General features: G+C 41.7%; 1 protein-coding gene across 1 annotated transcript in view; it reads right to left on the reverse strand.

The window, feature by feature from the left end:
• Positions 1-25194, reverse strand: part of spdl1 (spindle apparatus coiled-coil protein 1) — a 95178-nt gene that overhangs the window by 40388 nt on the left and 29596 nt on the right. The window contains 5 exon segments of the mRNA XM_084339501.1: positions 1179-1245; positions 9539-9659; positions 22242-22339; positions 22710-22850; positions 23729-23839. Coding sequence (XP_084195627.1) covers positions 1179-1245; positions 9539-9659; positions 22242-22339; positions 22710-22850; positions 23729-23839 — 538 coding nt within the window.

Below are 25194 nucleotides of genomic sequence, written 5' to 3' on the forward strand. Positions count from 1 at the left end.
GACTAACCCATGTGCAGAAAGACCTTCCTTCTGGCTGTAGGTATATAGACTAACCCATGTGCAGAAAGACCTTCCTTCTGGCTGTAGGTATATAGACTAACCCATGTGCAGAAAGACCTTCCTTCTGGCTGTAGGTATATAGACTAACCCATGTGCAGAAAGACCTTCCTTCTGGCTGTAGGTATAGACTAACCCATGTGCAGAAAGACCTTCCTTCTGGCTGTAGGTATAGACTAACCCATGTGCAGAAAGACCTTCCCTCTGGCTGTAGGTATATAGACTAACCCATGTGCAGAAAGACCTTCCTTCTGGCTGTAGATATATAGACTAACCCATGTGCAGAAAGACCTTCCTTCTGGCTGTAGGTATATAGACTAACCCATGTGCAGAAAGACCTTCCTTCTGGCTGTAGGTATATAGACTAACCCATGTGTAGAAAGACCTTCCTTCTGGCTGTAGGTATAGACTAACCCATGTGCAGAAATACCTTCCTTCTGGCTGTAGGTATATAGACTAACCCATGTGTAGAAAGACCTTCCTTCTGGCTGTAGGTATAGACTAACCCATGTGCAGAAAGACCTTCCTTCTGGCTGTAGGTATATAGACTAACCCATGCTTTGTTTCCACAGCCATACAAACTGTAAACAAATAACCTCTTAAGTTATGCGAGATATAACCACTACCTCTGCTGTTACGGACATAAATTGTGATGTTGTGGTTTTTGTATTTATTATGCATGCAGTATGTATTTGTAAGTGATGTTCTGTTGGAACAATGATATATGCACTGACATTTTTTTCCCACCAGCCTGGCTGTGTGGTAATTAAATAATCTAATCTAATCTAAATTCGGTCTGTGGTTTATTGAGTGTCAATCCGTGTCTCTGTCTCTGCTGTGTGACCCCTGTACTTAAGTGTTCCTGTACATCCTCGTCTTACTTGTTGTGTTACATACGCACCTACTGTGGAACATAATCTACTTCTGAGGATGGATCAAACTATCTATCCATCTACTATCTATCCATCTATCAACTCCAAAACTGTATTATTCACATGTTGTGACTTTCAGATACATACAGTAGTCTGAACTATTTTCTGTTGGCGGACAACCACTGGGCGCAGTGATATCAAGAAGGTGAACAGAGGTCTCTTCAGACAGACATGGTTGTAACTCGTTACCGTTGGGTTCATGTTTGTGGCAGAGCTCGTCAACACGCAGCTGCAGTCTGATGCCATCACTCTGAGCCTGGAAGACAGAGGGCGTTCAAGTCATAATAACTTCAAACATTTCCATATAAAGACATATGTTGTCACTCTCTATCACCAAGAGATATAACACAATAGTGAATCTACCTATAACCAGTTGTAATAGTAGTGGTATTAGTATTAGTAGTGGTATTAGTATCAATAGTGATTATGGTAATAGCATTAGTACTAGTAGTGATAATAGTCAGTGTTTCCCTTATATGCATTCAACGCTGCACTGCTGCTGAATCAGGACCGCCACTGCTATGAAAAAAAATTTATTGAAAAAAAATTATAATATATGTATATATTTTTTTTCATTCCATTTGGGCTGTGGGGGGTGCTTAACACTGAGTGCCAACGACGAGATTTCTCGTTAGTTCATGCCAACCGTTGAGTGCCAACGACGAGAGATCAAGTTTTTTTTTTTATTATCGATTTCCATTCATTTTTCATCAATCTAGGTTTAGGTTTACTTTATTTGTTCAAGGGGGACAGTGTACATTAATAAAACATTTTACAGATGTAAATGCACCCACTTTTAGCCAAAAGGCTAATTTCCATTGGCAGTCCCCCTGCCAGAAGGTACAGGCTAAAATCCTGTGTAAAAAAAGGGTTAGCAATAAAAACAGAATAAAATCAAATCAGAATAAAATCAAGATAAATAACATTAGAATAAAAACACAACAAAAGCACATAGACATACGATAGGGATACAGGTCACAATACAGTCATGGACACAAGGACAGAGCACATCATGACATATTAACCTGTTAAGCCTTAAGGTCCCCCTATAGGGGACTTTATCATTCTTTATCATAAATCGATCAATAGAGACTGTATTAGATCCCCAATTATCATATCATGGGGTATCATTGGAAAGCCACACTCATTGGCTACAACCGTGTGCAAAGATTTTCGAGATCGCCAAATGATTGACGGAGCTAGAGCCCCGGGAGTCGGGGGTGGTAATGTGTACTTTTGCGTACTTTGGGGCACGCCTCACATATCGGCATGTAACTCGAGAACCGCTGAACGGATTTTGTCACCTGAAAGGGCAATCGACAGGCAACAAATTGGGCTTTAATTCTACATACCGGTATATATTGTATTAAAAGAAATGCACACCCGAGCCACTAGAGGTCGGCAAAGAATCGTCCACATGTGGGCCCTTGGATGTTAAGAGGTTAATGTTTTAAAAAATAATAATTTGTAGCCAAGAGTAAATACCATAACCCTATCAAAAACAGTAGTAAAAGTGTATATTTTCATTTTTACCGATGTTTTATACGATTTATCGGAAATACGAATTTATCGGAAAATGCTAATTATCGTAAAAAAACATAATAAGTGGCCATAATAAGGTCAAGGTCAAGTTAAAGGTCAAATATGAATTTATAATTAAAATCGATTATCATTAATTACTGTATCTACAAATCCTTCTGTTTAATCATCTTCCCTTTATTCATTTGCTTAGATTTTTTGTACACATGATCTCAATAAAGGTGGTGAATGAGCTCGTCAAAGATGCAAAAATCATAAATCCTAATTTATATTCTCCTTTTCTTCATTACAATTTACTCAGCCTAGTAACAGACACAATATTTCTGACACTGGAAATACACACCCCCAGGTCCCTAGATGTTCCTAGATACCAAGAACATGCAAATTGACCTTGCAGAAGTAAAGCAATCGTCCATATACTTAGGCATGTACCTTTAGGCAAAATATTCCTACAGCTTAACAGACCCAGACATAGACAGACGCACCATATCCACACACACATACACATCAGTGTTGACAGTGCTGGTTTTCAATGAGTTATTCCCTAACCCTGCACTTGAATGAATGGTATGATGTGGACACTCTAATTGTTTGAGGAATTGAGTTCCATTGGTGGGATGCTCTGTATGAGAAGACGGCCTGGCCAAAATACACTTTTTTTTAAAGGGATTGTACAGTCCCCCCTTGCCGCACCTCTAGTGTTCCTGGTTGAGGCAAACTTGAGGTTGATGAAACCGGACAAAGGAGGAGGAGCCAATCCACACTTTATTTTAAAAACTAGACAGACGTTTTGATATAGTCAGGTTTTCCCAACTGAGTAGATAATATTTTTTTAGAATGTGACAATGATGGTACCTGAATGGTTTCTTGTCTAGAATTTGGATTGCTTGTTTGTATAGTGATTGAAGTGGTTTCAGAATGGTGGAATGTGAATTGGACCAGGTTATCAAACAGTGTGTGATAGCCTCACGTTACCAGTGGGGATCTGTCTGAACTCGAACAGGGAAAATACCGCCCCCTAGCGTCTTTCCGGATGGTACTGCACCCCTTTGGATTGGATTGAATGAAACGCATGAGGAAAGAAAAGTCCTGCTTCCACATTTTAATTGTCAGACAACAAGTAACCGGAGACGATCCAAGTAATCGCCCACCACCAGAACAGCGGAGAATGTGTGTTTCCAGTACCCAGCGTTGGATCAATAAACGCGATCGATATTTGGAATGGCGATCAGGAATTGGAATAATCTTTTTGGAGAACATCTGATCTGAGGTAAGGAATCTATTTTACCAGTCTTGGGATAATCAGGTGGGTTAAGCGCAGAGACAAATCGCATCGGCGATCCTACAAAAAACAATGCATGCGTGTGTGTTCCGGTGTGTGTCTGTGCTAACCGTGTGTGCTAACCGCTAACATTGAGGAGAATTGCATGCCAATTAAAGACCTCTGAACAGGTCCTGCATTATTATTATTATTATTATCAGAGCTATTTTCACCTATATATCAGCGTGTGCCATATGTGTGTATGTGTGATTTTTCAGCCCGCTTCTATAGCGTGCATAAGTACACATATACTATCGATAATCTAGCGTTTATTTGAAAACGATTCATAAATAGGCAGAATAATTTTTTTCTGGAACTTTCAAAAAAACTAGCGTTTTTCAAAATGGTATAAAACGGAAATTAACCGATTAAAAAAAAATCTGTTTAGACAATGTTGACTGCAAAGAAGTCATTGATAAGCGACGGCCATATTAGACACATAGCCATAATTTAAGATGTAGTTTATGCGTTCGCAAATATGAGAGCTCTGTCATGGAAGTGGGTTGTGGCACGCAACAGGGTTCCGGGGCACCGGACCCGTGGCACTCAAAGTGTTAATGTCTGAAGGAGTCGACTGGAGGCTTCTTGTCCTCTGTGGGGGTGCTTAATGTCTGAAGGAGTCGACTGAAGGCTTCTTGTCCTCTGTGGGGGTGCTTAATGTCTGTAGGAGTCGACTGAAGGCTTCTTGTCCTCTGTGGGGGTGCTTAATGTCTGAAGGAGTCGACTGAAGGCTTCTTGTCCTCTGTGGGGGTGCTTAATGTCTGAAGGAGTCGACTGAAGGCTTCTTGTCCCCTGCGAAAACATGCAATTGGTCCACCAGATGGATACATCTTGATATTTGTCTAGTGTGTTCATTAGACAGGTGAACTCCTCTGTGCAGGGATGTAGCACTACGGATGTTTGGAGGGAGTGAGTTCCAGAGGGTGGGTGCGGCCACAGAGAAGGCTCTGGGACCGACAGTCCGCATGTTGGTGGTGGGGATGGAGAGGAGAGCGGAGTCAGAGGACCGCAGCCTCCGGGGCGGGATGTAGGGATGGAGGAGGTCAGCTAGGTACCGGGGGGGCAAGGGAGTGAAGGGCTTTGTAGGTGATGAGGAGGATCTTGAAATTGATGCAGTGATTGATTCCGAATTTACAGGTGAAGACTGACCTGAGGAACAGGCTGCAGAGAGACCATCTGGCCGCTTGTATACGTCTCAGCATCAACCTACCAGTGAATTCCCCGACCAAAGAGCCCTGGAGCTTTTCTTTCAAAAGCCCAGAAAAATGAAATGCTCTAAGGCAGAATGTAGCCTATGCCACTGAGACTTCTTAGGTGTAAAGTGCTGTTGTAGTGTTATGATTTGTGTATGTTAGACAGTTAGTATGTTAGTAGGGGTGTAACGGTACGCGGATACGTACTGTACCGCCTCAATGTGGTCCTCCGGTACAGTACGCGCTGTGCACCGAGCGATTGCAACGGTATGGAACCTTTTTTTGCAGAACTTAAATCCCCCCGGCCCTAATATAACGTGCACAACTAACCGGATGTAGTTTGTTCCTCCCACACAGCGTGCAGCTACACTGAACGAGAGCTGTAATTCAGCCTAGCATATTAGCCTTAGTATGGCGAGTCAATACTAACTGACAAGCCAGAGCCATGTCATTGTTCAACTTTATTGCGAACTTTATCACGCATTTGAAACGGCATCACCCGAATGTGAATATCACTGGTACACGGAAGAAACAGATCCTAATGCAAACCCAGTTCCCTGTTGCCGGGCCAAAGCAATAACAAACGCCATCGTTTTTATAGCAGCAGATCTGCGACCATACTCCGTTGTCGAGAACACTGGGGTTAAGCACATGTTAAAAGTAATAGAGCCCCGCTACCTAGTTCCCTCGTCCGTATTTCAGCCAGCAAGTCATACCACCAGCTCTGTATATAAACTAGCCCCTTTCATGACTGTGATGCAAGCCCTGGCTGCCCCTGTATTCAAGCATCACAGTCATGAAAGGGGTTATGTATAAACAAGTACACGCTACAGTTGTCCACGACTTATCCTCCAAGGCATCTGCTATATAATAATCTTCAGATTTACTTAAGTGTTATTAGTAGGTTACAGCAGTAAGCATTAGTTTGCTCAGTCAATTATGGCCAATTCGTTTTATATTGTTTAATACAGTTAAATAAATAGATAAATTAAGCACATTTATTTGTATTCCCCCCCCCCCTCACTGTACCGAAAATATACCGAACCGTGACTTCAAAACCGAGGTACGTACCGAACCGTGGATTTTGTGTACCGTTACACCGCTATATGTTAGTATTTATATTATCTATTAAATCATCTATATCTATGTTCAATACAAATAGTGTACATTTTCAAGTGTTGAGGCATGTCATTAATCTTGACATTTATCCTGATTACAACTACAAATGTAATCTTATCAAGTGAACATATCTTGTATTTGGTACAATAAGTCCAATATTGAGTAGAATTATCTTGTCCCACTGGCAGATAATTTAGCTTTTCTTCTGATTTTGGTCAATTTAATCTTGTTTTAAGAAAACAAGGTTAACTTTTCCTTAAAACGAGATTAAATTGACTAAAATCAAGAAAAAAATAAGAAAAATTATCTGCCAGTGAAATAAGATAATTCTACTCAATATTGGACTTATTGTACCAAATACAAGATATTTTCACTTGATAGGATTACATTTTTTTGCAGTGTACAAATGTGCAGCTACCTGGGCCTCCAGAGCACTTCTAGTGTCAGCGGACACCAACAACATCCTAGCAGATTCACACGCACATGACTCCATGAACATGAACATGAATAATCTCGAACAATTCTAAGGTAGTTTTAAGTTATTTCTCCCGCAGCGTGCGTTAATATGGATTCCGGCAGAGTGCGCGCAGCACAGCACCGGGGAAACACTGATATTAATATTAATTATATTAATCCGAAAAGTGATAATAGTAATGGTATTAGTACTAATAGTGATTATAGTAATAGCATTAGTACTAGTAGTGGTAATAGTAATGTAGTGATATTAGTACTAATAGTGATAATAGTAATAGCATTAGTACTAATAGTGATAATAGTAATAGCATTACTACTAATAGTGATTATAGTAATAGCATTAGTACTAGTAGTGATAATAGTAATGTAGTGATATTAGTACTAATAGTGATTATAGTAATAGCATTAGTACTAATAGTGATTATAGTAATATCATTAGTACTAATAGTGATTATAGTAATAACATTAGTACTAGTAGTGATAATAGTAATAGCATTAGTACTAATAGTGATTATAGTAATATCATTAGTACTAATAGTGATAATAGTAATAGCATTAGTACTAGTAGTGATAATAGTAATGTAGTTATATTAGTACTAATAGTGATAATAGTAATAGCATTAGTACTAATAGTGATAATAGTAATAGCATTAGTACTAATAGTGAGAATAGTAATGTAGTGATATTAGTACTAATAGTGATTATAGTAATGGTATTAGTACTAGTAGTGATAATAGTAATGGTATTAGTACTAGTAGTGGTTATAGTAATAGCATTAGTACTAATAGTGATTATAGTAATAGCATTAGTACTAATAGTGATTATAGTAATAGCATTAGTACTAATAGTGATAATAGTAATGTAGTGATATTAGTACTAATAGTGATTATAGTAATGGTATTAGTACTAGTAGTGATAATAGTAATGGTATTAGTACTAATATTGATTATAGTAATAGCATTAGTAATAATAGTGATTATAGTAATAGCATTAGTACTAATAGTGATTATAGTAATAGCATTAGTACTAGTAGTGATAATAGTAATGTAGTGATATTAGTACTAATAGTGATTATAGTAATAGCATTAGTACTAGTAGTATTTATAGTAATAGCATTAGTACGAATAGTGATTATAGTAATAGCATTAGTACTAATAGTGATTATAGTAATATCATTAGTACTAGTAGTGGTAATAGTAATAGCATTAGTACTAATAGTGGTAATAGTAATAGCATTAGTACTAATAGTGATTATAGTAATAGCATTAGTACTAATAGTGATAATAGTAATAGCATTACTACTAATAGTGATTATAGTAATAGCATTAGTACTAGTAGTGATTATAGTAATAGCATTAGTACTAAGTGATAATAGTAAGGTAGTGATATTAGTACTAATAGTGATTATAGTAATAGCATTAGTACTAATAGTGATTATAGTAATAGCATTAGTACTAATAGTGATTATAGTAATAGCATTAGTACTAGTAGTGATAATAGTAATAGCATTAGTACTAATAGTGGTAATAGTAATAGCATTAGTACTAGTAGTGGTAATAGTAATAGCATTAGTACTAGTAGTGGTAATAGTAATAGCATTAGTACTAGTAGTGGTAATAGTAATGTAGTGATATTAGTACTAATAGTGATTATAGTAATAGCATTAGTACTAATAGTGATTATAGTAATATCATTAGTACTAATAGTGATTATAGTAATAACATTAGTACTAGTAGTGATAATAGTAATAGCATTAGTACTAATAGTAATTATAGTAATATCATTAGTACTAATAGTGATAATAGTAATAGCATTAGTACTAGTAGTGATAATAGTAATGTAGTGATATTAGTACTAATAGTGATAATAGTAATAGCATTAGTACTAATAGTGATAATAGTAATAGCATTAGTACTAATAGTGAGAATAGTAATGTAGTGATATTAGTACTAATAGTGATTATAGTAATGGCATTAGTACTAGTAGTGATAATAGTAATGGTATTAGTACTAGTAGTGGTTATAGTAATAGCATTAGTACTAATAGTGATTATAGTAATAGCATTAGTACTAATAGTGATTATAGTAATAGCATTAGTACTAATAGTGATAATAGTAATGTAGTGATATTAGTACTAATAGTGATTATAGTAATGGTATTAGTACTAGTAGTGATAATAGTAATGGTATTAGTACTAATAGTGATTATAGTAATAGCATTAGTAATAATAGTGATTATAGTAATAGCATTAGTACTAATAGTGATTATAGTAATAGCATTAGTACTAGTAGTGATAATAGTAATGTAGTGATATTAGTACTAATAGTGATTATAGTAATAGCATTAGTACTAATAGTGATTATAGTAATATCATTAGTACTAGTAGTGGTAATAGTAATAGCATTAGTACTAATAGTGGTAATAGTAATAGCATTAGTACTAATAGTGATTATAGTAATAGCATTAGTACTAATAGTGATAATAGTAATAGCATTACTACTAATAGTGATTATAGTAATAGCATTAGTACTAGTAGTGATTATAGTAATAGCATTAGTACTAAGTGATAATAGTAAGGTAGTGATATTAGTACTAATAGTGATTATAGTAATAGCATTAGTACTAATAGTGATTATAGTAATAGCATTAGTACTAATAGTGATTATAGTAATAGCATTAGTACTAGTAGTGATAATAGTAATAGCATTAGTACTAATAGTGGTAATAGTAATAGCATTAGTACTAGTAGTGGTAATAGTAATAGCATTAGTACTAGTAGTGGTAATAGTAATAGCATTAGTACTAGTAGTGGTAATAGTAATAGCATTAGTACTAGTAGTGGTAATAGTAATAGCATTAGTACTAGTAGTGGTAATAGTAATGCTTATTAATAGTGATGTTACCTGTTTCTGAGCTCGTTGGGCTGAGAAGAGTTTCCTCTCCAGATCTAGAGCTCTCTGGCTCTCCGACAGAGCCTTCATCCTCTGGAGAGACAGCTCGTCTCCTAGACGCACTGCATCCTTACTGCACAACACACACACACACGCACACACACACACGCACACACACACACACAGGAGTAGGATGGAAACACACACAGACCACAGACACACACACACAGGAGTAGGATGCAAACACATGTTACAAACAGAAACACATAAACATCATGAAGCACAATAAGACATCAGTATACTGGTGAATTCACTCTAAATAACTAACTAGTTAAACTCACACAGTGATGTTAACTAACTAGCTAAACTCACAGCGATGTTAACTAATTAACTAGCTAAACTCACACAGCGATGTTAATTAACTAATTAACTAGCTAAACTCACACAGCGATGTTAACTAACTAGCTAAACTCACAGCGATGTAGGGCTGACCTTCGAAGCTTTTTTTGGCAATTGAAGCTTTGGGGCCGAGCTTCGATTTTAATTCGAAGCTTCGACATTTTTATTTTTTTTTTAAATGTGCTCTATAAATAAAGTGGGTTGGATTAATTAATTAAGTAGCCCCTTTCGTGACTGTGACGCAGCCAACAAGGTTTCTCTCGGCTGTGTGATTTAATTCAAGGTGGATCGCTGTTGTCGTTTGAACAACTTCAGATTTCATGGGAACTACCAATCCCCCAAATCAAGAATGTTTAAGATGAATGAAGTAAGATTTTGATTATTTGAAATATGGCCTGTGTAGACTAAACTATGCACAGAATTATGTCAGTCTACAAGGTCCGGATTCTACATGGTCCGGCAATGTAGACCTTGTAGACTCCACTACAGACCAATTATCAGTGAATGTTCATGCATTTTTAAGAAGGGCAACTTCCACAAAAAAACAAAGAACTCACCAAAACATCTCAGTAGCACCTTATCTAAATGTTCTATTTCATATATGGAGATTCATATTTATTTATGTATTGCATGCATTTCTACATTTTATTTCCTATTTTGTTTATTCATCCCAGTATCTTTCTTTCTTATGTGTGGAATTCTACAAGGCATGTAGGTGTATATGTGATGATATAATTTGGGCAGTGCTGAGCTGGGTTACTTTCCTCCAGTGTATTTGTCCCCCGGCCACACCCAATGGCCCCATGCGCGCGCACACACACACACACACTTAGTCATTTAGCTGACGCTTTTATCCAAAGCGACTTACAAGTTCTGTACGACAAGACAGCAAGAAGGGTACAACTCTATCAGCTGAGTAACAATGTTTATCAAAGTGTTGCGTGTTACAGTGTAGGTTAGTTTATTAGGACAAGTGCATGACAGTAAGGTTAGTCACGGTTAGATTTTTTCTCTTTTTAATCATTTCAGATAATGGTTGAAGAAGTGAGTCTTTAGTCGACAGCGAAAGATTGGACGGGATTCGGCTGTCTTAACTGGGATGGGTAGTTCTCTCTCTCACTCACACACACACACAAATCGAAGTAAAAAAAAAATTGTAAAAAAATTTTTTTGAAAAGGATTTTTTTTTTTTTTTTAATTTTTTTTTAAACTTCGATTTTTTTTTAATGTTCGAAGCTTGTGCCATCGAACGAAGCTTGGAAGCTTCGAAGTATTTAAGACAGCCCTACAGCAATGTTAACTGATTAACTAGCTAAACTCACACAGCAATGTTAACTAACTAATTAACTAGCTAAACTCACAGCAATGTTAACTGATTAACTGGCTAAACTCACAGCGATGTAAACAAACTAATTAACTAGCTAAACTCACAGCGATGTTAACTAATTAACTAGCTAAACTCACACAGCAATGTTAACTAACTAATTAACTAGCTAAACTCACAGCGATGTTAACTAACTAATTAACTAGCTAAACTCACAGCGATTTTAACTAACTAATTAACTAGCTAAACTCACAACGATCAGTGTTTCCCCTACCAAAAAACAGGGGGGCCCGCCAACGGGACCCCCCGCCCCCCCCTGAAAAAATTACAATAAAAAAAGAATTTATATATAAAAAAAAAGTATTTGTTTCGTTTGCTTTAATCACAGTAACGTTGGTGAGCTAGCTAAATTATACATAAATCGGTTTTCATATAAATCAATCTTCACTGACACTTTAAAGCGGTGGTGCGGCACGGTCTACGGAGACGCAGACAAAAGCTACCAAATCCATTCCGAGACAACTCTGAGACTGACTAACGTCGTGCGTAACAAGTCTCAGGGCTAGATCCACAAGGAATGGATTGCACGGTGCTAATTGCACCCTTACTTACAATTAATTATGAATTGAAAATGGGGGACCCTGATGTAAACAAGACGAAATACTTTCTCTCGTCTGCATCCCCTTAACAATTGTGTGTATTGAGCCCATTCTGCAATCTGTTAATAACATTTTCATTCAATCAATCACCGCGCAGATAGTTCATATAAGCCATTCTCCCTTTCTGTGTGTGTGTGTGTGTGTGTGTGTGTGTGTGTGTGTGTGCACGCATGCCCGTCCCAACTCTGGTCTTTGGAAAGTTTGATAGTATTTACTGAGGATGGCCAGATAATGTTGATATTTAAACTTAAAAAATAATTATACAGAGAGAAGCTTCAGCAAGTACAGAACGCTGCTGACCGACGAAAGAGAATCCCTCACTGAAGAAAACACAAAGGCCAAACCATCATGTATCACAAGGGTGATGTCAGCCAGAGATGGGGAGAAGCATGAACCTTTAAAGGACGTCTTTGAAATAAATTACATTTTACAGTTTTTTCTGATTTCTTTTAAACGAATTATTATTTAGTATTATTTAATTATTATTTAGTTATTGCACTGCACTGGCAGTTGAATTGAACTGAACTGAATTGAAAAATAGAAACCGCATAACCTAACTGGCACTGAACATTGAACTACACTGACACTGTTTGCAGATGTACTATTATTAAAGTTAGTTAAAAACATAATTTTTTATTGTTTTTTTTGGTTAAATCCAAAGGAAAAAACATAAAATCAGAGAAATCCGAAAACAGGAAAAGATTCAAACGGATTTCATAGGGCCCTAGTTAAGGTGAGTTAATAAATTCACGCTCTGATAAACGGACTCTTTGGTGAGAGCGTCTAGTGTGCACTCAGTTTTTTAACAACTTGAGTGTGCTCGCTCTGACACTGGTTGTAAATAGTTATGAGTGTTGTATGTGCCTCCCTCGGTGTTTCCCATTAATTACCTAGACTGATACATTGCCAATAGGGATGTATCAGTAGTATTGGCAGTGGTAGTAGTCGTAATAGTCCAGTATATATTTAAATGTTCTAAAAAATAAACCAGTTCAACACAGGTAACCACTTTTGCTTAATTTATTTGATGGTTTTGGTTTGCAAAAAAAGTATGCAGTCCACAAGTTCAAGTAAAAAAAATTGACACTTTTCTGCCCGCTTGATAAGAGGTTAAAGTTGCTCAGTCCAGTCGATTTTGTGTTTTGAGCACAAAGTTCATCATAGATCTGGCCTCTTTATTTTGCTCTCAAAGTGCACCAGATTGATGCATTTAACTTTAACCCCTTATCAATCGGGAAGAAAAGTGGCGATCTTTTAACTTGAACTTGAGGACTGCATACTCTTTTTGCAAACCAAAATACTATACTTTATACTTATAGCACATGCATGAGCCTGGTCTCTTTTGACAGATGACATTCTGAAGATTCTGATTCCAGAAAAGAATTATGACTTTTAGTGCTAATGAAATAGAGTAACATAGATCTGAACTTGAGTTGTAGAAAAACTTGTTACTCAAGTTTTTCTGTAGTAGTTAGTAGTAGTCCAGAGGTAGTATTTACCCAGAAGGTGGTATGGCTTACAAATCCAGACAGATCCATAGCCTGAAGCCTTATGTAGTACATGTCCAAATTTCATAAAGATCCATTCAGAAATGAGTGATTAGGAGTAGGGGTGTAACGATGCATCGATTAATCAAAATGCATCGATTCTAATGTGATGATTCAACTGCATCGATTTGAAAATGTTAGAATCGATAATAGAAATTTAAAAAGTTTAAAAAAATAAAAAAATAAATGTTTGTGTATTGTTTTTATTTACCTATAGTCCATTCATGCTGAGTGAATCAGTTCCCCCAACCACATTTGTGTATTCAAATTTCTTTGGGGAATTAACTGATAGAAAATGTATCGAATCGAGGTCAAATGAAGAGATTTAATTTGAATCGTTGCCTGAATAATCATAATCGTAATCATAATCGAAATTAATCGTTGTGAGGTTGCATCGTTACACCCCTAATTAGGAGTGATTTTGCTAAACGGTGTACAAAAGAAAAACAGAGTTTTCTCATAGACTTCAATTAATTCGGCTGTTTTTCTCTTCCTGTTTTCGCTCCTTAGTTTTTTAGATTCATACATCCCCACGTGGTATTTCATTGGAAAGCCACACTCATTGGCTACAACGATCCACAATCATTTTCGAGATTGGATCTAGATTGACAGAACTACTGCGGCAAGAATCGGGAGTGGTATTTTGCGCAATACCGTGTACTTTGCACAAGCCACAAATACCGGCATGTAACTCGAGAACCGCTGAACGGATTTTGGCGGATTTTGTCCCTATCGACAGGCAACAAATAATCCTTCAATTCGATATATATATTGTGTTACAAAATATGCACACCCGAGCCACTAGGGGTCGCCAAAGTGCCGGTGTGCAAATCGTCCTAAAAACGTCCCATATGCGGGTCGGCGCATGCTAAGAGGTTTTAAAATGTAGAAAAAAAATTATTCCAGGGGAGCATGCCCCCGGACCCCCTTAGAGGGTCCGAGGTTCACCCACCACACCACAGTCTCACAAAATCCTGTGGGAATTGGGAAACACTGTATTGTAAATAGCGACAACACTAGTAGTTTGGGGTGCCTACAACCCCCCCTGAAAAAAATCCTAGGGGAAACATTGGCGATGTTAACTAACTAATTAACTAGCTAAACTCACACAGCGATGTTAACTAACTAAACTCACAGCGATGTTAGAAGAAGTTGCCTTTGAGAACCAATGGTTCTCGAGCCGTAACGGCACATGGGGCAGGAGCCTATCTCCTGTTTCCGTAGTGTGAGGCAGCTTGATGTACAAGTACACCCCTTGGACATGACGCTAGTATGTCGCAAGGACTTCCCCCCAAACCAACCCTTGATGCTGAGTGTCAAGCAGGGAGGCTATGGGTACCATTTTTAAATAGTCTTTGGTATGACTCTGCCGGGGCTTGAACTCCCAGCCTCCCGAACTCAGGGCGGACACTCTACCCACGAGGCCACTGAGCCGGTAGATGTTAACTAACGAATTAACTAGCTAAACTCACAGCGATGTTAACTAACTAATTAACTAGCTAAACTCACAGCGATGTTAACTAACTAATTAACTAGCTAAACTCACAGCGATGTTAACTAACTAAACTCAGAGCGATGTTAACTAACTAATTAACTAGCTAAACTCACAGCGATGTTAACTAACTAACTAGCTAAACTCACACATCGATGCTAACTAACTAGCTAAACTCACAATGCAATGTTAACTAACTAATTAACTAGCTAAACTCACATCGATGTTAACTAACTAACTAGCTAAACTCACAGCGATGTTAACTAACTAACTAGCTAAACTCACACTGCAATGTTAACTAACTAATTAAATAGCTAAACTCACACAGCGATGTTAACTAACTAAACTCACAGCGATGTTAACTAACTAATTAAATAGCTAAACTCACACAGCGATGTTAACTAACTAACTAAACCCACAGCAATGTTAACTAACTAATTAAATAGCTAAACTCACAGCGATGTTAACTAACTAACGACTAACTAACGTTATATGAGTACTGGCTAAGCGTCCCGCTCTTAAGCCATACCGAGATATACCTCATCTCATGTACCTAGTGTACTCCATCAACGAATAAAAAACAATACACCCATCACCTGCCAAGCCCCGCCCTAGTGGCGTACTATATAGTACTAGGCGTGGCCACCACTCACTCTTCCTCTGAAAATTGTTTCCAAAGAAAAGTTTCCCCAAGGGAACTCAGGGCATGCTAAGAGCGGGACGCTTAGCCAGTACTCATATAACTAGGTTATATACATAACCTGTTGTTATATTTTCGTACTGACATCGCGTCCCGCTCTTAAGCCATACCGAGATATGGGGTAGAGCGGACGCGAGGCCCGACAAATGTACCCCCTGAGGACCCGTAAGCCCACATCAGGGGGGAGGGGAGTCCCGTCACCCCATTCTTCCTAATGAAGAGGGGGCGGCAGTCAACTCCACCTGAGTGCGAACAAGAGGGAACTAGAACCTCTTGAACGCACAGCACAGGCGGAACCACGTGTGACACAACACATTGTGGCCCACACCCACCTGCTACCCTACCAAAGGACGGGAAGCAGGAGAGGCCACAGACCTCAGGACCGCCTGGGAGACAGAATCCTCGGTCATGTCCATGAGGTAAAACCTTACGAAGGGTCCCGGGGAGGACCATGAAGCCGCAGCACAGATGTCCTCCACCGAGACCCCACACAGCAGAGCGGCAGAGGCTGCCACCCCACGAGTGGAGTGCGCCCTGACGCCCCCAGGGGGAGCCAGCCCGGCCAACGTGTAGCAAAGGGCAATGCCCTCGCACAACCAATGGGACAGGCGCTGTTTCGACAGTGCCTTACCAGCACGAGAGCCACCGTAACAGATAAAGAGCTGATCGGTAGCCCTGAAGCCCTGAGTACGGCTGAGGTAAACCCCCAAGCCCGGACAGGACATGACAGGTGAAGGCCCGCCTCCAACTCACTAGCGTGAGGAGGCGGATGAAACGCCTGAACCATAATATCCCTGGAGCGGAAAGCACTCCGGATATTTTTAGGCACAAAGGCTGGATTAGGCCGCAGAGTGGCACCGCTATCGGAACGAAAAGACAGGCACTCTGGCCGTACCGAGAGAGCACAAAGCACACCCACGCGTTTTAGCGGAAGTGATGGCCAGCAAGAACGCAGTCTTGAACGAAAACCGTTCCAACAGCGCTTGCTCAAGAGGCTCAAACGGGGCCAAGGACAACCGACCGAGGACCAATTGAAGATCCCAGCTCGGAGCCAAAGATCGTTTCACCGGCTTAAGGCGTCGAACGCCAAGCAGGAAACGCTTCACAAGAGGGTGGCCTTACACCACTCTTGGAAAATACGCCACCTACGTAACCCACGATAGTGGAGGGAGCATGCACATTCCGGATGGTACCAACCACAGAAGGATCCATCCTCTCCAGACTCACCCTCTCACCAGCCAACCCACCAGCAGCTGGCCCAGCACAGGGAACTAACACAGAGACCTGTGCGCTTGAGAGAGGGCCCGCGATGACCAAGGAACAGGCCATGACGGGATACCAAGAGCTGGATCAGGACCGGGAACCACACAGCTGCGCCCCGGTCCGGTGCAATCAGGATCAAGGACCTGCGCTCCTCAACGTACCCGCCCCAACAACTGACCTAACAGATGTATGGGGAAAGAATCCCAGGCGGCACGGCATCGGTCCCAGACCTGCCTGACTATGTCCGGACGTAATCCCCACCCGTCAGGGTGAGGACCGCCCCGCGACATTACACCTGTACCCACATTCACCCTGCCGGGGATGTGGAGAGCCCTCAGGCCGCGCAGATGGAGAACGCCCATAGCCAGCCGCCCGCCGCCCGGTGCAGACGGGGGGAGCGTACTCCTCCCTGTCTGTCGATATACGTCACTGACGTCGTATTGTCCGTCCTGACTTGCCTCTCACCGGGTCTATTTCCATACTGGAAAAGAACCACCTCTGTAACCTCCTCCTGGGGTGAAGAGGAGGCCAAGAGGGACCACGGAATGAGCAGATGCCCTCATACCGAGCAGGCATATCATGGACAGCGCCGTAACCGTCCTAGGACGGAACCTCCCGAGCTCAACACGCTCTGAGAGGGATGCCCATAGCACTCCACCCATTGACTGGGAAGAAGAGTACTCTACTTCCAGTCTACAGCAACCCCAGGCTGGTAGGAAACCTGCCTGGCATGAGACCCGACGATCCACCTTGACCGCCAAGGACCAGAACGTCGGCAGGGCAGAATACACTTCGTAACCCCTGACGACGCAGAGGCCCCAGTGCGGCCTCCACGCACTTGGTGAAGATGCGGGGAGCCAGAGAAAAGCCGAACGGCAGCCCCTGGTACTCATACACTAACCCTGCAAAGGAAGCGTAGGTAAGCCCTAGGACGGAAGATCGGGGATGCGAACACGCATCCTACAGGTCTATGGAGGAGAACCAGACCCCCACCTGACAGTGTTCAACAGGTAGGAGACGATCCAAAAAATGCCGAACCTTCCCATGGAACAGGTCCAACATGGGTCTGACGCCCCCCCCCCCCCCCCCCCACCCCTCCCGATTTCTCAGGCACCAGAGAACACCGGGAGGAAAACGCCACGACGATGGCTTGCTTCGTCCACAGAGATCGGATCTCGTCGACCAGAGCTGTCACTGCTGGTGACCCTGACAATAGGGTCTGTACCAAACCCGAAAACGGGTGGGGTTGTGTAAATACAAGTCCCCGCCTCAGCGTTCTCTCCATCCACCTCGACATATGGTACTGCTGTAGCCATATGTGATGACACTCCCAACGCACCCGCCGCCATGTGGCGCAGGTTTGCTAGGAACTGTAGATAGGCGGCCCGGTCCCACCCGCTGTGCGTAGCCAACCCTGGACCCGTGCGAGCAGAGCGTTCCGTGTCGGGACATCTGACCCTGACACTACCCACGAGGCAACCGCACCCAAGGGGGGACCCCGACAGAAAGGGCCGGTTTGATACGGGGAAGCTGACATCAGTTTCTAGGTGACAAAAGCTCCCCCACTGAACACCCCTCCAGAACATGCTGAGGAGTTGTTCTGCAGCCGGACATGCAAGGTGTGAGGCCCCCATGGGTTCCTACACACCGTAGCCCTGCAGTGATATTACTACCACCCAAATCACGCGCGCCTGCGAGACCACTGCCCATCTTTCAGGAGTGGGAGGCACCAACATGATACCTGGCCTGGCGAGGTCGGGGAAGCCCGCACTGTGTGCCTCAAAAAGGTTTCGAGCCCCCCTGCTGACAACACTTGTAGTTGACAGACGTAACACCAGGCTCAACCAAACACAGCTTATGGTGTGGGAGCCGCTTGACAGCACAACATTCTCACGGACAGACCCAGGCTCAGCCATCAACTGGGTGTCAGCCCGTCCCCATGAGAAGCGGAAAGTGGGGCCGCACGCGCTTCAACGAAGGCACGCGGCCCGCAGCCAAAGGAAACAATCAGAGCCCCTTTTCCGCTGGTGTTGGGGGAGGCAGTGATCGGAGAGCGGGCTGCTCGCGGCAGGACGGCGACGGCTTGTATATTCCAAGCCGAGCTCATCCAACATGGCCGATCCCTCGGCCGCCAAGGCTGTTGGCCTTGTGGACACCTGTAGATTCAACGCCCATGATACCTCTGGCGGGGGAAAACATGGCCACCTGTCGAGGGCCTCGTCATTGCCGCTGATGAGGCCGTGCTCTCTCTTCTTCTGGCTGCGCGGTGTGAGGCGGTGTGGGGCCTAGGACAAATACCGCCAGCACTCCAGCGGAAGACCAAAATCCTCTGCGGAGAGGGGAACCCTGAGCGGTTATAGCTTGCGGCTAGGTCAAAGCTAATAACATCAACAACCTCACGCGATGTGTCGACGTCGGTTGGCCCTCAAGGCCCCGCCACCAGACACCATTTTTTGATAGAAAAAAACAGCAATTTACTAATCGCTGCCAATTCCATACCGTGGCGGTACAGGCTTTAGCAGCCCACCAGCCACTCGCCGGGCCGACCCACCCATGGCGTCGGCCGGGCGGGGCACTGTTTCAATATATCAAAAGCAAAGGACTGATGCTAACACGGAGCAACCAGCACGGTTGCAACCAGCAACCTCCACTGTGGTGTGCACCATGAAGGGGTTAATGAATAAATGAACTAACACCACGAACATACTGTAGAATGGGCAAGCCCATGCACACAACGTTAAGGGGAGGCGGACCAGAGAGAACCAGTCCCGCATTCATTCATAATATTCACAACAGCACACCAGCCCTAGACCTCAGCCCATTTACCCATGAAGGTAAACAAAGCCCCCCCCGCACTACTCCCCCAGTAGACACCGATTGACCGTCAGCATGAATGGTTGAGAGGAGGGAAGACTGTAGCATAGACAGACATTCCCGTAGCAGAGAGACAGAACAGAAACAGTAGCCCAATATAGCATAGCGTTCGACGCTAATGTGGACAGAAAAACAGTCAGCTGAGCCACAACACTGGCCGCCGCTAAATTCCATCCTGCAGCAGTATAGCTCTACTGCCACCCGCCGGGCCGACTCGCTCTCAAGCATCGGCTTCCGGGTGGGACACCGTCCAACCCCGCCGGGGCACAGGATCGATGCTACCTGGCTACCTAGCCACGGCACACCCGCCCTGCACCCTGTTGTCAACCCATTTACCCATAAAAAGGGTAAAATAGGACTCAGCAAAACCCCCCACATTAGCTACCGACTGACCTTCATCAATGAACCGGTTAAGAGGAGGGAAAAGCGGCAACATCCCACGGCGGGGAACATTAAAACAGTGCCCAGCATTTCAGCATTAGCGTTAGCATTAGTGTTTAGCAGCACGCTCCAGGATCGCTTGGAAACCGTCCACTTCAGGGGACGTTCACCAAACCATCCCGCCGGGCCCCTGGCGCCGACACACAACTCGGTTGTGTAACAAAACAACCAGCATTACTAACACTAGCATCTAGGGCTGGGCGATATGACGATATTATATAAATATCGGGTACAGTTCATTAACGATACACTTTTTTAACGTATCGTGGATATCGTGATGTTTTGACCAAGAGGATTGTGTCGCGTCAATCTGGTCCACCCCGTTCAAACTTTTGAACAACGCCGCTCCCACACACACACTACTGCATCAAAGTTAGTATTTATGATTAACAAAGGCATTCGTTTTGTGGCATTAACGTTATATAGTTACACGTTATATAGTTACACATCAGCGTATTTACCCAAACATAGCAACGTCCGATGACGACATGGATAGCAAGCGTTACTGTTCATATCTCAGCCCGTGCCGAGTTGTGCGTGCCCATTCTGCGGTCTGTTAATAAAGTTTTCAATCAGACAGATGTATGGAAAGGCTTTTATTATAACATTTGTTGCAGTAAAATCATTATGCATCGTTGTCATGCTGCGGTGCGCTGGTAATCACTCGTCCGCCGCGGTGAGCTGTTGTTGTTGTCGTTGAGCTGAGCTCTCGTTAAAATCAATGGAGGGCATTCAGGAATGTAAAAAAAGAATAGCGCTTGCCGATTGGTGCTAAGAACAGCAGGGCGGGTACAAGCGGTGTGACGTAATTGGCAGACTCGACTGTCAATCAAAATTATTCTGTTGCCGGCTGAATGATTGAATGAATGAAAACGTTATTAACGATTGCAGAATGGGTACAATACAGTACAGCTCAATACAACAACAGTGGACTGGAGGATGAAGACCAGAAAAAGACTTTAGGCTTTTTTACATAAGGGTCCTCCATTTTCAATTCATCAAAACATTTAGAGACATACAAATATACAGTAGTTTCATAAAAATGCTAAAATCCTATTGATTGATTGATTGATTTAAAACTTTATTAACATATTGCAGAATGGGTACAGTACAGCTCAATACATACAATTGTTAAGGGGATGCAGACCAGAGAAAGACTTTCGTCTTGTTTACATCAGGGTCCCCCATTTTCAATTAATCATATTTCATATCTAAATCATATAATATCTCATTGCTAAATATATGCAATATATAATCTAATAATCCAATCATCTAAATCTAATATATAATATAAAAATGCTAAATGCATGGGTATTTTATTTTGTCTTTAATGTTAGCTTGCAAACTCAAATACTGTCTTGGTAAGCCTCATAATGAATTGTTTGGGGAAAAAAAGAAAAACATTGTGATGTGTATCGTGTATCGCCGAAAGGTCAGAAAATATCGTGATATCATATTTAGGCCATATCGCCCAGCCCTACTAGCATCAATGCCTGATGACACAGGGCCTACCTGTGTGCGAGCCGGCTCGATAGCCAACCTCGCACGCTGTCCCTCGATCTGCTGCCACAAGACGAGGGAACATCAGAATAGACCCGACGTGTCGTTGGAACATACCCCGAAGATTCCAGGGGTAAGCAAATCTCCGTAAGCACTCAATATTATCTAAACTTTTCATAACAACTAGTTGCATAGGGTGTCATGCATCCGCTATGATGGAAACGAAAAAAGAGGAAGAGTGAGTGGTGGCCACGCCTAGTACTATATAGTACGCCACTAGGGCGGGGCTTGGCAGGTGATGGGTGTATTGTTTTTTATTCGTTGATGGAGTACACTAGGTACATGAGATGAGGTATATCTCGGTATGGCTTAAGAGCGGGACGCGATGCCAGTACGAATATATAACTAAACTCACAGCGATGTTAACTAACTAATTAAATAGCTAAACTCACAGCGATGTTAACTAACTAGCTAAACTCACACAGCGATGTTAACTAACTAAGTAGTTCAACTCACACAGAGTTGTTGAGCTTCATCTTGAGCAGGTCAGTGTAGTAGGTTTCATCTTGGCCATCGCCACTCCTTGCTGGGGCGGGCTGGGACTTCAGCATCATCTACACACAGTGAAGGATGTGTATGTCAGGCAAGGGACGGCGTAGGGACCCCCCCCCCACGATTTATATAGAAACAACATGCCTATAGTAAACAACAATAGCATGAAGGTACTGGCTGATACGACCTGAGACCCACGTCACATTTACCTTGGTGACCATGAATTAAATGTTCAGTTTATAGCCCAGCACACACACACACACTGTATGTCTACATAGTACATTGACATTGTTACTATAACTCCTTTATACTCGTCCAGGAACTACGGATGGAAACTAGCCTGCTTGGCAAAATCTGGCATACTTCTAATAATGTGTATTTTACCCGTCTCTCTCACACACACACACGCACACACACACACACACGCCTCACCTCCACCTTCTCCAGACTGCGTAGTTTGGCCACGAGGCTCTCAATCTCTCCGTTCTTCTGCGACAGCATGAGCTGAAGCCTCTCGAACTGAGCCGGGTCGGCCCTGGAGCTCTGCAGCTGCATTAGAGAGGCTATCTGGACCTGAGACAGAGATTAGAGCTCTGCATTAGAGAGGCTATCTGGACCTGAGACACACAGAGATTAGAGCTCTGCATTAGAGAGGCTATCTGGACCTGAGACACAGAGATTAGAGCTCTGCATTAGAGAGGCGATCTGGACCTGAGACACACAGAGATTAGAGCTCTGCATTAGAGAGGTTATCTGGACCTGAGACACAGAGATTAGAGCTCTGCATTAGAGAGGCGATCTGGACCTGAGACACAGAGATTAGAGCTCTGCATTAGAGAGGCTATCTGGACCTGAGACACAGAGATTAGAGCTCTGCATTAGAGAGGCGATCTGGACCTGAGACACACGGAGATTAGAGCTCTGCATTAGAGAGGCTATCTGGACCTGAGACACAGAGATTAGAGCTCTGCATTAGAGAGGTGATCTGGAGCTGAGACACACAGAGATTAGAGCTCTGCATTAGAGAGGCGATCTGGACCTGAGACATACGGAGATTAGAGCTCTGCATTAGAGAGGCGATCTGGACCTGAGACAGAGATTAGAGCTCTGCATTAGAGAGGCTATCTGGAGCGGAGACACACAGAGATTAGAGCTCTGCATTAGAGAGGCGATCTGGACCTGAGACATACAGAGATTAGAGCTCTGCATTAGAGAGGCTATCTGGACCTGAGACAGAGATTAGAGCTCTGCATTAGAGAGGCTATCTGGACCTGAGACACACAGAGATTAGAGCTCTGCATTAGAGAGGCTATCTGGAGCTGAGACACACGGAGATTAGAGCTCTGCATTAGAGAGGCTATCTGGAGCTGAGACACACTTTTTTTAAATCACACCTGAAATTAGTATCATACTTGACACGTGTGTGTGTGTGTGTGTAGGTGTTCCCGTACCTTCATGTTGTGTAGTTGTTGTCGACCAAAGGCATGTTGTTTCTTCAGAGACTGATACTGGATCTTCACACTGATAAGCTGCCTCTCCATCGCAACACGTTTGTCCTCCAACTACAGATCAAACAAGAACAGATAAAGTACAGGACAACAAGAACAGATACACTACAGATCAAACAAGAACAGATAAAGTACAGATCAAACAAGAACAGATAAAGTACAGATCAAACAAGAACAGATAAAGTACAGGACAACAAGAACAAATAAAGTACAGATCAAACAAGAACAGATAAAGTACAGATCAAACAAGAACAGATAAAGTACAGATCAAACAAGAACAGATAAAGTACAGATCAAACAAGAACAGATAAAGTACAGGACAACAAGAACAAATAAAGTACAGATCAAACAAGAACAGATAAAGTACAGATCAAACAAGAACAGATAAAGTACAGATCAAACAAGAACAGATAAAGTGCAGATCAAACAAGAACAGATAAAGTACAGATCAAACAAGAACAGATAAAGTACAGATCAAACAAGAACAGATACAGTACAGATCAAACAAGAACAGATAAAGTACAGATCAAACAAGAACAGATAAAGTACAGATCAAACAAGAACAGATAAAGTACAGATCAAACAAGAACAGATAAAGTACAGGACAACAAGAACAGATAAAGTACAGATCAAACAAGAACAGATAAAGTACAGATCAAACAAGAACAGATAAAGTACAGGACAACAAGAACAGATAAAGTACAGATCAAACAAGAACAGATAAAGTACAGATCAAACAAGAACAGATAAAGTACAGATCAAACAAGAACAGATAAAGTACAGGACAACAAGAACAGATAAAGTACAGATCAAACAAGAACAGATAAAGTACAGATCAAACAAGAACAGATAAAGTACAGATCAAACAAGAACAGATAAAGTACAGATCAAACAAGAACAGATAAAGTACAGATCAAACAAGAACAGATAAAGTACAGATCAAACAAGAACAGATAAAGTACAGATCAAACAAGAACAGATAAAGTACAGATCAAACAAGAACAGATAAAGTACAGATCAAACAAGAACAGATAAAGTACAGTACAACAAGAACAGATAAAGTGCAGATCAAACAAGAACAGATAAAGTACAGATCAAACAACAGATAAAGTACAGATCAAACAAGAACAGATAAAGTACAGATCAAACAAGAACTAATAAAGTACAGATCAAACAAGAACAGATAAAGTACAGGACAACAAGAACAGATAAAGTACAGATCAAACAAGAACAGATAAAGTACAGATCAAACAAGAACAGATAAAGTACAGATCAAACAAGAACAGATAAAGTACAGGACAACAAGAACAGATAAAGTACAGATCAAACAAGAACAGATAAAGTACAGATCAAACAAGAACAGATACAGTACAGATCAAACAAGAACAGATAAAGTACAGATCAAACAA

Source organism: Notolepis coatsorum (assembly GCF_963971535.1).
Source record: "Notolepis coatsorum genome assembly, contig: SCAFFOLD_115, whole genome shotgun sequence".
Classification (NCBI taxonomy): domain Eukaryota; kingdom Metazoa; phylum Chordata; class Actinopteri; order Aulopiformes; family Paralepididae; genus Notolepis; species Notolepis coatsorum.